The sequence below is a fragment of the Nanorana parkeri genome, unplaced genomic scaffold, assembly GCF_000935625.1.
Source record: "Nanorana parkeri isolate BGI_ZX_2015 unplaced genomic scaffold, ASM93562v1 scaffold4, whole genome shotgun sequence".
Classification (NCBI taxonomy): Eukaryota; Metazoa; Chordata; class Amphibia; order Anura; family Dicroglossidae; genus Nanorana; species Nanorana parkeri.
The window spans coordinates 564,890-577,345 of NW_017306272.1; the positions used below are offsets into that span (position 1 = coordinate 564,890).

At 37.3% G+C, this 12,456-nt stretch overlaps 1 protein-coding gene across 7 annotated transcripts in view; it reads left to right on the plus strand.

Moving 5' to 3' along the window:
* Positions 1 to 12,229, plus strand: part of SATB1 (SATB homeobox 1) — a 96,098-nt gene extending 83,869 nt beyond the window's left edge. For 4 of the 7 annotated variants that reach the window (XM_018576320.1, XM_018576360.1, XM_018576329.1 and 1 more), the window contains 2 exons: positions 9,443 to 9,646; positions 10,483 to 12,229. In XM_018576320.1, coding sequence (XP_018431822.1) covers positions 9,443 to 9,646; positions 10,483 to 11,007 — 729 coding nt within the window. In that variant the 3' untranslated portion in view covers positions 11,008 to 12,229. The remainder of the gene's footprint in view (positions 1 to 9,442; positions 9,647 to 10,482) is intronic. The other 3 variants (XM_018576336.1, XM_018576343.1, XM_018576352.1) reach the window with 3 other exon arrangements.
* Positions 12,230 to 12,456: the final 227 nt, after the last annotated feature.

Consider the following 12,456-nt stretch of genomic DNA (forward strand, 5'->3'; position numbering starts at 1 on the left):
GCGACAGTCACCGCTCTCTGCAGGGAAAAATGAACGAGCAGCGGTTTGTTTTCCCTCACTTCCCGATCAATATTGCAGACGTGTGAAAGTTTCAATGTCGCGCGTCGGCTCTAAATATGGAGTTGAGTGTAATTCGCTCACCCCATAGTTCCCCTGTAAGTTGATGAATGATGCAGTCCTTGTTAATAGGTAGAACTGCCAACACCAACATTTCACATAGGCACTAAGTCCAACCCCTCAGTGTACATAAGGTTATACTGTACCATGTGCACAGTATTGTTACTTTTTACACCCGCTGTTAAGAGGATACACATGAAACCATGTTTCATCCATTTTTAATAGAATCTTGGCAAGTCAATAACACAGAACAATCATGCAGCCAATGAAGTGAAAGAAGCTTGTTATGCTCATGCTTTTTGCTGCAGAAGGACAAGGATGACAGCCCTTGAACACAAGACTGCAATGGAATCCATAAACATACCGTAACTGTATCTTGACAGGGTCCTTTTAAGTTTAAAAGAAAAAAAAAACAATACTGATAAAGTTAAAGCCATCAGAAGATCGATACATTTCATATAGCCAAAGGATGTTAGGTTGAGTAAGGAATATCACTTACAATGTTGGGCCAGTTTTTTCTCATTATCATTAGGGCATATTTCATATTAAATTACGTTGTGATTGAAACGGTAAGGAAGACAAAGTGCATCGTTTTTACCCTCAACTCTAATGTCTTTAATCAAATAATAACCTTCTAGAAATAGTTAATTTTAAGCATTTGAAAAGATCAATACCACTTTGCCACCAAAAAATGGCAGAGATGATGAAATCTGATGTATTTAAAGTACAATTGCACCCTTTTAACCTAGTAAATAATTTAAAATGCTCTCAGTGCTTTTTTTCTATCATAATGTATTTTATTGTCCAAATGTGTATGTATATATATATATATATAAAATTTTCCCCAAATATAGTATTTTTTTAAAAAGGGCCAATCTGGTTTTTAGTTGTATTTTACAATAGTGTTTTAAAGTATTGGCTTATGATTGAAAAGTATTTTGCATTTTGTAGGACAGATCAATGTATCTATTATTCAACAATAATTTCACATATATTTTATTGGCATTTTTAGAAATGGTCCTGTTTTTGGCGATAGGCCCTTTGAAGCCTAATTTAATTTTTAGCTTAAATAAGCTAAATACATTCCAGTGACATCGAAACAAAAGGTGCGCAAAGTCTTACAGTTCATTTTAGCCACAGCATGAGAAGAAAATCCTGTCCCCTGCCATCATTCTGTAGAATGCTGCATGGAAGCAGTGGTCTCTATGCAGAGTCAGACCCATAGCTCTGCAATCAGTAAAGCTCATCCTCCTTGCTGATTGGAGAACTCTAGCTCAGCATGGGGCATGTTGGACTTTTGCACTTCTTCCATATACAGAGCAAGGGGACGTCTCTGCAGCATGCTGACAAGGGACAGAATTTTTTACTCTTGGTTTCTAAAGCAAAAAACTGTAAGACTTCGAACACCTTTTGTTTTAATACACTTGGAATTAATTTAGTGTATTTAAAATAAAACAAAAATGATTTTTCCCCAAAAAAGGGGATCCCACCACTGTTTCAAAGTTTTTGACCATACACTTTATATTAGTCGTAGAAAATTATTTATTTAATATATATTTATAATTGCACATATATCAAAAAATCCATATAAAAAAACATCAACAAACATATAAGTGGCTGCATACGGCTGATAAATAAGATAAAATGCGTGTGGATAAACATTGGTTAGAGGGCACACCCTGAAAAACTCCACTTTATGAAGATATAAGGATAGGATTCCCAAAGATTGGAAAGGAGATGTCAGATCTCGTCATACACGTGTATGGAAAATTGCAAAAAGACACAGTCAACATGAAAAAATATATATATCATACGTGTAGAAAAAATGGATGGATTTTACTCACAGTACTGTGTATGTTCGCCCATAGAACAAAGAAGGAGGATCGGAGTGGTTTTACCATGGATATAAATGAATTTCACTTGATATTTAAAATAAAAGTTCAGTTGGCCTTTAATGTGGCTCTATCATGATTCACATGCATGTCTCAAGAAGAAGTAGAGGACTTCACCTATCCTCTGCCTACCAGGAGAATTGTACGTGTCTCGGATATACTGTTGAGAGCCTTGCTCTTAATCAGACAAACCCTGTCCAATAGACTTGCAGCGAGATAAGAGGATCAGCAAGGAAAAGCATTGTGCTATACTGCTAGCATTTGTAATCCATAGATATGACTTTCCCTATGTACATATAGAAATAAGGTTTCTAAATCATTCACACACAATGATGTTTGAGAAAACTGCACACCACAACACTCAGCAGACTCCCAATGAAATGTTCTCCAACATCAATCGTAGGAAGGGTACCGTCATCATTGGCCACTGGGAAGTTTCCTCACGAGACTTGGTAAATGGTATTATACGAGGAGAAGGCGCTGTCTGTTTGTTTTCCAAACAATGATGTTTGAATTAGGTTAAATTCTCATGTTTATAGATAAAAAAAAGACCAGTACACCTTTAAAAAAGGTAAGTTCACCTTTTCAATTAAATTTCAAAATTAAAAGGTGAATTATCTCACAATACCCTGTCCACCCCCTGGACCCGCTGTACTTACCTCCTGCTATTTCCATCTCCTTCTTCCCCTTACTGCGCTCTGACAGATGTCACATTAGACCCAGCCCATCAATATAGGCAACTCTCCCTGTCAAAGCAGTAAGCTCTTACCTACTCCTGTCAGAAACCTTTGGCGATCATTTGCCTGAAAGTGGAAGAAGACTTCAAGGTGGGTGTGTGCTTTATAGCACCGACAAAGCCTAATTTTACTCAAGAATTCCCTGAGCTCAGATCTCTTTGTCCATCTCAGTCTGTGTCTGTGAGTCTGTTACCATCTGTCAATGTCTGTCGGTTTGTGTTCCATGTCTGTTGGTCGGTTTATTTGCAAGGCTTGCTGTTAAATGAGTACTGTGCCCCTCACAATAAAATAAGGGCATCTAGATTCAGTTTAGTGACTTGTATAAATGTTGTCTATATGTTGTATTGCGCATAAATGAGTGAACTGTGACTCCCAGTATCCTCAGTTATTTATAGAAAGGGCACATTATCCCATTTTTTGTTATTACCTTCAACTATTATAATCATATGTATTATGCATTCACCTGGCTAACTTTACCTGAAAGGTTCAACATGTTAAATCTTATATTAAACCTTAGTCATAGTGTTACTCATTTCCACCAACAAGACACATTGCGCAATGAAAAATACTTTGTTACTGAACATTTATCTTTCTGACATTTGAGTTTATGGTTCCAACACAAGCGATTATAAGGGGAGTAGAGGTTCAGGGGTGGGAGTACTTTGTACCTTTTTGGAGTGGTTGTGTTTGCTGGGTATGCAGTGTAAAAGCAATGACAATGGACAAAGCAGTGTGACTAAAATATCACAGGCTTGTGGGAAGTGCTGAGTGTTTATATAAACGTGCAGATATATATGTACACTGCCATGCGCTTCCATTTATTTTAAATGGCATCCAAATGCACATATAGAGTGACCAAAAAACACCCCTGTGTTATAGGCAATGCTGTGCATACATGTGAGTACTCTGTGTTGGTGTGCTGTGTTCTCAGAAATAGAAATGGTGCCATATGTTGTTTTTTTTTTTATATATATAAAATACTGTTTTTCACCTTTTTTTTATCATTTCTTGCACTCAGTACTTCAGATCCTCTACTACTATTTTTAGCCATTTCCTATCTTCATGCACTTGCTCCCCCATTGACTGCATATCATTGCACAGGGTCAGCTCCCTGATAATGACAAAGATATACCTTGCCTTTAAAACCAAATGCATGTAGTCTCCATTAGGAGCTTGGGTGACAACGCATAATTGGAAGCAGTTGTCACTCCATAACAGGAAGTGCCTAAACAAGGAAGACTCACCAGGTAATCTTTTAAAAAATGCTGCAGATTTACATTTAGGCCTTGTTCACACCAAGCGTGGAGCAGGTGCAGAGCAGATCAGTTGCAGACCGGATCAAAACTGCCTCCAATGTATTCCAATGGTATTTTTTGCTCCAGTTCACATCGCAGCGTGCAGTTGCAGAACAGATCCAGAGCAGGTGAGAAAACTGCAGCAGGCCTTATTTTACCTGCTCTGGATCTGCTCTGGAACGCATCAAAACGCATGCAAATGCCTGGAACGCACTGAAAGCCCATTTAAACTTTTTTTAAAAGAGCCCGGAACGCATCAAAAACGCGTCTAAAAGACTAGCGTGCGTGTGCAGAAACTTGACCGGATTTGCTCTGCATTTGGTGTGAACAAGGCCTAAGAGGTTTTTAGTGAGTGGTGACATTTTAGTGAATGGGTTTAGATCTATTTAAGTCCAGTTTAAGCCAGGCTGCAGTCTTAAAGCTGCATGCAGGGTGCAGTCATATTATTAATTGTTATTGTTATCTATTTATACATAAAGTACCATCATTTTACAATGGTGTATGTTAAACATCACAAACAAACTCCATACACAATAAAGAAAACAGCCCCCGGACCCTTGTCCATTAGGCCTTGTTCACAAAAGTGACAGGGTTGACCATCCCCCTGAAAATAGATACAGGGTGGATTGCTTTTTAGGGGTGGTTGAGAGAAAATTTTGCAGGCATTCAGGATGCGATACTTTTGCATCCTGATTGATTTTTTTTTTCTCATCCTAAGGGGTAATTTACATTGAAATACCATGCATGCAGTTACGGCGCAGTTCCATTGACTTCAGTGGCCACATTTGGCAGGTGGTGCTGCCTGTTAAACATGGAATGCCGCAAAGCTTTGCAGTTGCTGCAGTGTTGGCAGTCCAGATCAGCTGCCATGTTGGTGTGTAGAAGGGCTGTAAAAATTTGTCTCCACCACCTTTTTTACCATCCATTTGCCGCCCATGTAAACCTAACCTTACAGAAACCTATTTCTTTGACATGTTCACCTCTTTTTTTTTTTATTCTGGTCATGGCGTTCTTTATAGGCATTGTTTCCTAATGTTTATAACCCGCCTGTACATTAACAATGTTTCAAACATGTGTTTAACAATATTAACTACTCCTACATTAATAATTAACCTTCAAATATGTTAATACCAACTCCACCCATGTCCATAAACCTGTGTGATTTGTAAAGGAATCATTAGAAGCTTATAGAACCAGCAAAAAGTATATAAACCTAGGAGTGGCCGCAGTGTAATTAAGAGCTTGTGCAAACACTGTTTGTCCTGTTAAACCAAATCAAATGTTTCACTGTTTACAGATTTATAGCCAGATATTTGCCTTTTCTTTCATTTAAAACGTATGATTTACATATAAGTTAAAGTTAAACTCCCAAGGAAAAACAAGTTGTGACACTCATATATATAAATAAAATGACAGTAAAATTATTTTCAGCATATTCTTGCTTACTGTTGCAAGACGCCTGCAGATGGTATACTGTTACAGTGCAGTGCATAACAGTATTTCTTGTGTGGCAGATGGATTTGAGACCTTTATTCCTCGATAAATTTTGCTTTATAATACATAACTTTGCAGGATTTGTGTTGTATGTAGCAGGTTTGAACAGAGCCCAGCATTCATCTGCATGGCATTTTCAGTTCATAGGCAGTTCATGCCAACAATTAAAGTAGGTGGCAGGCAAGGTTACTGGCTGCTGCTAAAGGCAGAATACTGAGCAGAAAGTGGGTGCTTAGAACAGAAGATGTCAAATTAGACATTGTTGATCTGAAAATTAGCAACATCCTGGCAATTCAAATAATATATTTACTTGTGTTCATTTCCTATACTTTCTGTAGTATGTTTTTAACCTCTGTGTCTGCTGAAGTTTTTACAATCTGCTGTATACATTGCCTTTTAGTTTTCAAAACCAAATTGGTCTTTTTTTGGTTGTGTAAGAGTCAGTTCACATTTCTGCACTTTGAAGCATGCTTTTCTACCCTTTATCATGCATCACACTGTATTTTTGATACATCAATGTGTTTTTGCATGCATTTTAAAGTATGTTATCTAGATGCATTTTCCAGTAGAGAGGATACTTCTTCATAATTTTTGCAATTACAGTGAAGTATACCATGAGCCTTTGTAATATATAGTGTGGTGGTCAGTTCCTGGTGCCTGTTTGTTAGTGAGCCGACCTTCGGCTATGATGGGTGGGCTCACTATCCAATAGAGAGTTTTGGATGTGGGAGGAGAGGTTTTGGCCCATGGCTAGGAAAATTGGTGCATTTCAGGAGATCTGTGTTGGAAAAATCGGTTTGTAAAAACCAAGCACAAGTGATTTTCCAGTTTAGCAGTAGATGTTTTGCAAATTACTGCAGATAAAGAAGATACAAATTCTTGTTGAGTTCAAAAGTTGCAACTTTTTTATAAAGTAACAATTTGCAAAATTAAAGTGACACTTAACTCAGGAGTTAAACCTTAAAAATGCGTTCAAGTATCCTTGAATATCCTTTGTATATCACTCAGCTGTAGATCCTCAAATCATCTCTGAATTGGTGCTGCCACTGTCCTTCCTTCTGGAGAGTGCCTACTTTTGTTCCCCATGGTCCCTGTGTGTGTTGTAAAGTAGTTACCACTCCAAGCTCAATCATGTGATGGACTACAATCTCAATACACATTAGTAAACTAAACGTAATATTGTAAATAAGATAAATTTTTGTTCATAGTGTACTTGAATGCATTTTTAAGATTTAACACTTGAGTTTACTTTCACTTAGGTAAGTTGATGCTCAAGCCCCCAATTACCCTCTTGTAGCTTTAGTTCAGACAGAAAAAAAGGGCAAACCCTGGTAGCATGTGCTTCAGATGCAGATTGTTATGTAAAACAGTCTTTACCAAAATGTACTAACTCCAACAATATTGAAAAGACATATGGATTGGATGGATTAAACCTGAACTCTAGGCAGATTTTTTTTTTTTTTTCGTGAATGCAGCTTTGTATTCATTAATCATTTTGCTAAAGGAATGCTAACAGTGTAAGTACCTGAATTTGTCGTAATATTAACCTCTTGCAATCCACTGTACAGCAGAGCTCAGACTGGGCAAGGGAGAAGCAACACAAGGATCCAATCAGTTTAGCTGCAATGCCCAGGTGCTAACAGGGAGTGGTGTACTGCTTCTAATTTACTATCTGGTCATAGACTGGGAAAGGGCAAGGCCTGTAAATGTTACATAAAGGAAACCTGAACACATGTGCTCTGTTAATGGAAATATTTAGAATTGTTAATTATGTCCAAGCAGTACCTTGAAAAATGTACATTTTTAATTCCTCCTCCCATCCTGGTATATGAGGGTGCCTAGACATTCCTGTGTCTGCCGCCTCATAATTGTATATCTCCAGTGTTAGATCTTAGGCACTGCTGCCTCTGACTGCTAGTCTCAAGGAATTTGGTGTGACATTTGGTGATGTCACTACTGTGCTGTTCACTGTTCTTGCTGGAGGCTCTAATATAAGGAAGAAAAGTCCTGCCTCTTCCAAGATGGCCACCTCATTAATGGGCAAGGATCAACTGCAGGGAGACCACAGGCAACACTGCTGACCAGTCCTTTGCCCTCTGTCTGCCTTTTTAGGCATACAGCTTTCAGATTTTAGTTCATTTTTAACTGCAGTAGGGAAGAATCAGGTCTTCTGTTTTACCAGACAGGGCTGTGCAGTGTAGCAAGGTTGTGTAATTCTAAAGAATCCATGCAATCCTTTGACTGGTAAAATAACTCACATATATGTATTTCATCTGTGTATTTAGCTGTTTGCCAGGAGTTCATCTTTGAATACCATTATTACTTTACATTATTAAATGTAATCCACTCCTACTGGATACTGTTCCAGGTGGTGAACAAATATCCTACATTAGAACCTGCAGAAGCTGGCATTGGCTCATATGTTAACAGACTCCCTGTCTGCCTCTCTGTCTGGATATACATATATTTTTGTGATGGAAATATACATATGTCTCAATATATTTATTTTACATCCTCCACTGTAAACTCTTCTAAGCTCACACTTGATCTTTTTTTTTTTTAAATTACTGAATACTATTTAGTTTATACCATACCATATTAAACATTTAATTTTCATAAATAATCGAGTTTCTCCCAGTGGACAGAATAAAATGTCATCATTTGCATTTTCCAGCTTTTACAATATCAAAATGTACATAAATATTCTATTCTGTAGCAGGTTTAGGTTTAAGAAAAAAGAAACTGTTGCTGAAAACAACATTTCTGTAGTGAGCTATAAACACTGTAGCGTTTTTTATACATGATGAGGTGCCCATGTAACAGTTGATGGATACTAAGGAAGAAGGAATGCTCTATCACTTGACTATTTCATATATTTTCTTTAGATATGATATGAGGGACAGAGTTCCACCTTCCAAGGGCAATACCATTATAATGTATCTTTCGCTTTCCTCCAATGTTACAGGGGGAGACATAGATGTAGCTAGTGGGTAATGCAACATGTTGGTGCCCAGTTAATGAATATCGGAAACCAAAACTTTTTTTTTAGTTTTGGATAGAGTAAGCAAAGGTTAAAATACCTGTTAGGTTTTTCTGCTATCCCATTGGGGACACTTATACCTCCTGTCCTGAAGATACTTCAGGAAATGGGAGGAAATCTTTCCAAATTAAGGTGAAATTCTCCCTTAGACAGTTGTCACTGCAACAAGTGTCCCTGTTGGAAGATTTCCCTTCTGTTTCTGTGAAACTAAAAATGTATATTCCCTCAGTTTCAATTTAATGACAATGGTCACTAAGGACAAATAGAAAGGCTGGATCTTCCCAGCGATAGAACAAAACAGCAATACCCGCTCTATCCAAAGCTAATAAGTTTTGTCTTTCTAGATATACTTAAAATTTGGAATAACAGTTTTTGGTGGGGGTTAGCGTTTAAGAAAACCAGCTATAACATAACTGTATAGTTGTATGAGTTCTTTGCATTATACAGCCATGCGTCTTCATTAGGAGATGTAGAAGAATAAGCCACCAGCACACCAGAGTCCACTTTATCTTCCTGTAATTTATTAAGGTCAGATAAACATGGTATCACATATAGATGCAACGTTTCGGAACCGTATATGGTCCCTTCTTCAGGCAAAAGGAAAGTGTGACGGGTCACACTTTCCTTTGCCTGATGAAGGGACCACATACGCACCCACTGAAGCATTGTGAATGGGATTCCAGTAAGGAGTGTGATGGGATCATTTCTAACCATTCATTAAGAGATGGTCTTTGTATGTAACTCTTATATAAATGGTCGGTATCTGTGTAACAAAAGTAATATGTATGTCTGTTACTATACTTCTTATTATAAAACTGCTGTTAGTGTGCTGAAAGTGTATTTTTTTCTTGCATGTTGTTATTATAGGGCTGGTTGTGTGAATTACTGAGGTGGAAAGAAGATCCATCGCCAGAAAACAGGACTCTTTGGGAGAACCTCTCCATGATTCGCAGGTTTCTGAGTCTTCCCCAAACAGAAAGAGATGTAATTTATGAACAAGAGAGCAATGCAGTTCATCAGCATAGCGATCGGCCATCCCATATGATCCATGTGTCCACAGAGCAGATTCAGGTTAGTATGTGTAATCAGGTTTTAATAAAAAATGCAGATGTACAGTATACCTCTAAACAGATCTACACGATATGGCCAAAAGCGTGTGGACACCTGACCATCACAGCTCTATGATTAAGTGTCCCATTTCAAAACCATGGGTATGAATATCAAGTTGGCTTCTCTTTTGCTAGTCTAGCAACCTCCTTGTTTTTGTATCCAACAAAGATCATACATCTATGTGTATAGTTTATGTCTATAAAAAAACTATAAATATATTTACACCTATCTTTATATACAGTTCCCTGCACACATCATCTTTGTTCGATACTTTTCAAAAACAAAGTGATATTAAAAGGACAGTACATTTGTTTTAATAATTACCCTATGTAATGCAGTTTGATGAGAATGGAAAAGTACAAAAGTACATTCATTACCTCTGCAGCACCTGGTCATGTAGGTATTGTCAAGACATTGATCACATGGCCTTTGCTTAAGGGGGAGTAATGTATAGACAGTAAATGAGTAGCTTTACCTGAAAAATGTTATCGAAGGTCATTTGGTGGCTCTTCAGTGCCTAGCCATGTAGCTAGTGCCAAGGCATTAATCACATGGTCTCTACTTGGTTAGGCTTGGGCGAGTGATGTTCTGACAGAAGATATAAATGAGTGGCTATACACGACTAAACTTCCCCCTCAGTGTTGATCATTTGACCATGCACCAAAAGGTTTCCTCTCCTTGTATCATGCATTATGAAAGATCGCTGTTCAAATAATCTACATTTTTGAAGTCTATCTTTAATGACTTCGTATGTTCATTTGTAATTCACCTTTAAGAAATATTAATTGTATTTTCAGCAGCAGCAACAACAACAGCAGCAGCAGCAACAACAACAGCAGCAGCAGCCACAACCACAGCAGCAGCCTCCACCACCTCAGCCACCAGGCCCTAGACTTCCACCCAGACAGCCCACCGTGGCATCTCCAGCGGAATCGGAGGAAGAAAACCGCCAACAGTCCCGTCCCAGAACAAAAATCTCATTGGAGGCCCTAGGAATCTTACAGAGCTTCATTCAAGATGTCGGTCTGTATCCAGACGAAGAAGCCATCCAAACTTTGTCGGCTCAGCTCGACCTGCCCAAATATACAATTATCAAGTTTTTCCAGAATCAGCGTTACTATTTGAAACACCATGGAAAGCTGAAAGACAATTCTGGTTTAGAGGTAGATGTTGCTGATTATGAAGACGAGGAAATGATCAAGGATATGGACGGGGAAACCCTGGAAAAAAGTACTAGTACACTGTTTTCTGTTAAGCTTGAAGATAATTTAACTGGAGAAAGAAACACAGACATCACTGCAGAGCTGAATGACTTGTCATAAAGTATTATTATTTTATCCCAATGTTCTACTGGCATTATTAATTCCAATTCCATCCGATATACTGTCCGTACCACATTATTGTACATTGTGCAGCCAATAAATAGTGGAAGAGAAAAAGAACTTGCACAAAAAAAAGACAAAGGATATGATGCAGACAATATTTAAATGTTTTATTGTATCTATAAACTTTTCTTAGCTCCAGAAGAGACAATGGACAAGTCGATGTTCACTGGATAAACCACAACATACTTGACGAGCATGATGCTTAGTGCAGGCAGATTGAAAGCTGGAGCCTTGAAAGAAGCATAGAAACCTTCAATGGTTTTTTCTTTTCTGTTTTCCTGTTCCTGTACACACACTTGATCTTCAGAGAGTCACGCTTATATATAAATAGGAGAGTATGTTACTCTTGCACAGTCATAGGGTACAGAAGAGCTCTGTGCTGTTGGATGCAGTTTAAATTGATAACGCCAACAAATGCCTTGTGTTATATGGCACTGCCGTAAATTAAGACTTTTTTGTTTTCTTTTTTAGAAATAAAGGTCACTGTAGTTTTATTTAAATTTTTTTTCATTTTCTTTACATTTTTTTTTCTTGCTTACAGAAAGAATAATATGTGATTGTTTGGTCCCATTATCTGTAGATTCTGCATCCTCATGTTGTAATTATTTTTGGGGGGACTGTTTTTATTTTTATTTTCGTTGTAATATTGCTTACCTTTTGTTATCATACTGATTTTTGTTTTCTATTTATATATGTATTTTGATGGGCAGTAAAACAAAGTGTCTTAAAAGTTTTAAATAGAGAAAAATGTGCTTTACAGAGTTGCCTATAAAAAGTGCTCTATGTTATTCAAGCAATTCATACTATAAGCTTCACTCTTATTGTGGTATGCAATTTTTACTATCATGCAAACAAGCTTAGGTAAATAAAACAATAGATCACCTTAGAAACTTATGCAATTAATGTGAAAAGAAATAATTGATGTGTGCAATGTGTCTTCCCTTGGTTTACAATCAATTTTCAAGCTACATCTGTACAAAGTTTCTGTATAAAGGTGTATTTCTTTTTTTATTGAGTTTATGCCTATGAAAACACCAGTTATTTTGTTACGGCTGGCTGTTTTTATAAATGTATCACAGTTTTTCTTTATGCAAAGATGTTCTGACTAGAAGTGGTTATTGACTGTAACTACACAATTAAAAAAATGTTTGTATGGTAAGATATAGTAAGGTTTGTGTCTGTGTACAGTGTATACCATTGGAGCATCACTGACTGTAAATAGCAAACTGTAAGTTGGCAGACATTATGACTCAGCAAAAAAGAAATGGTGCACAGTGGCAAAGACAAGACTTGTTTTATTACCTTTATAAGGAATATTTGGCTGAAACTATAGTTGGTACTTTCACTTTAAATATAGACTAGTTAGCGCTACAGATGAAAATGGTG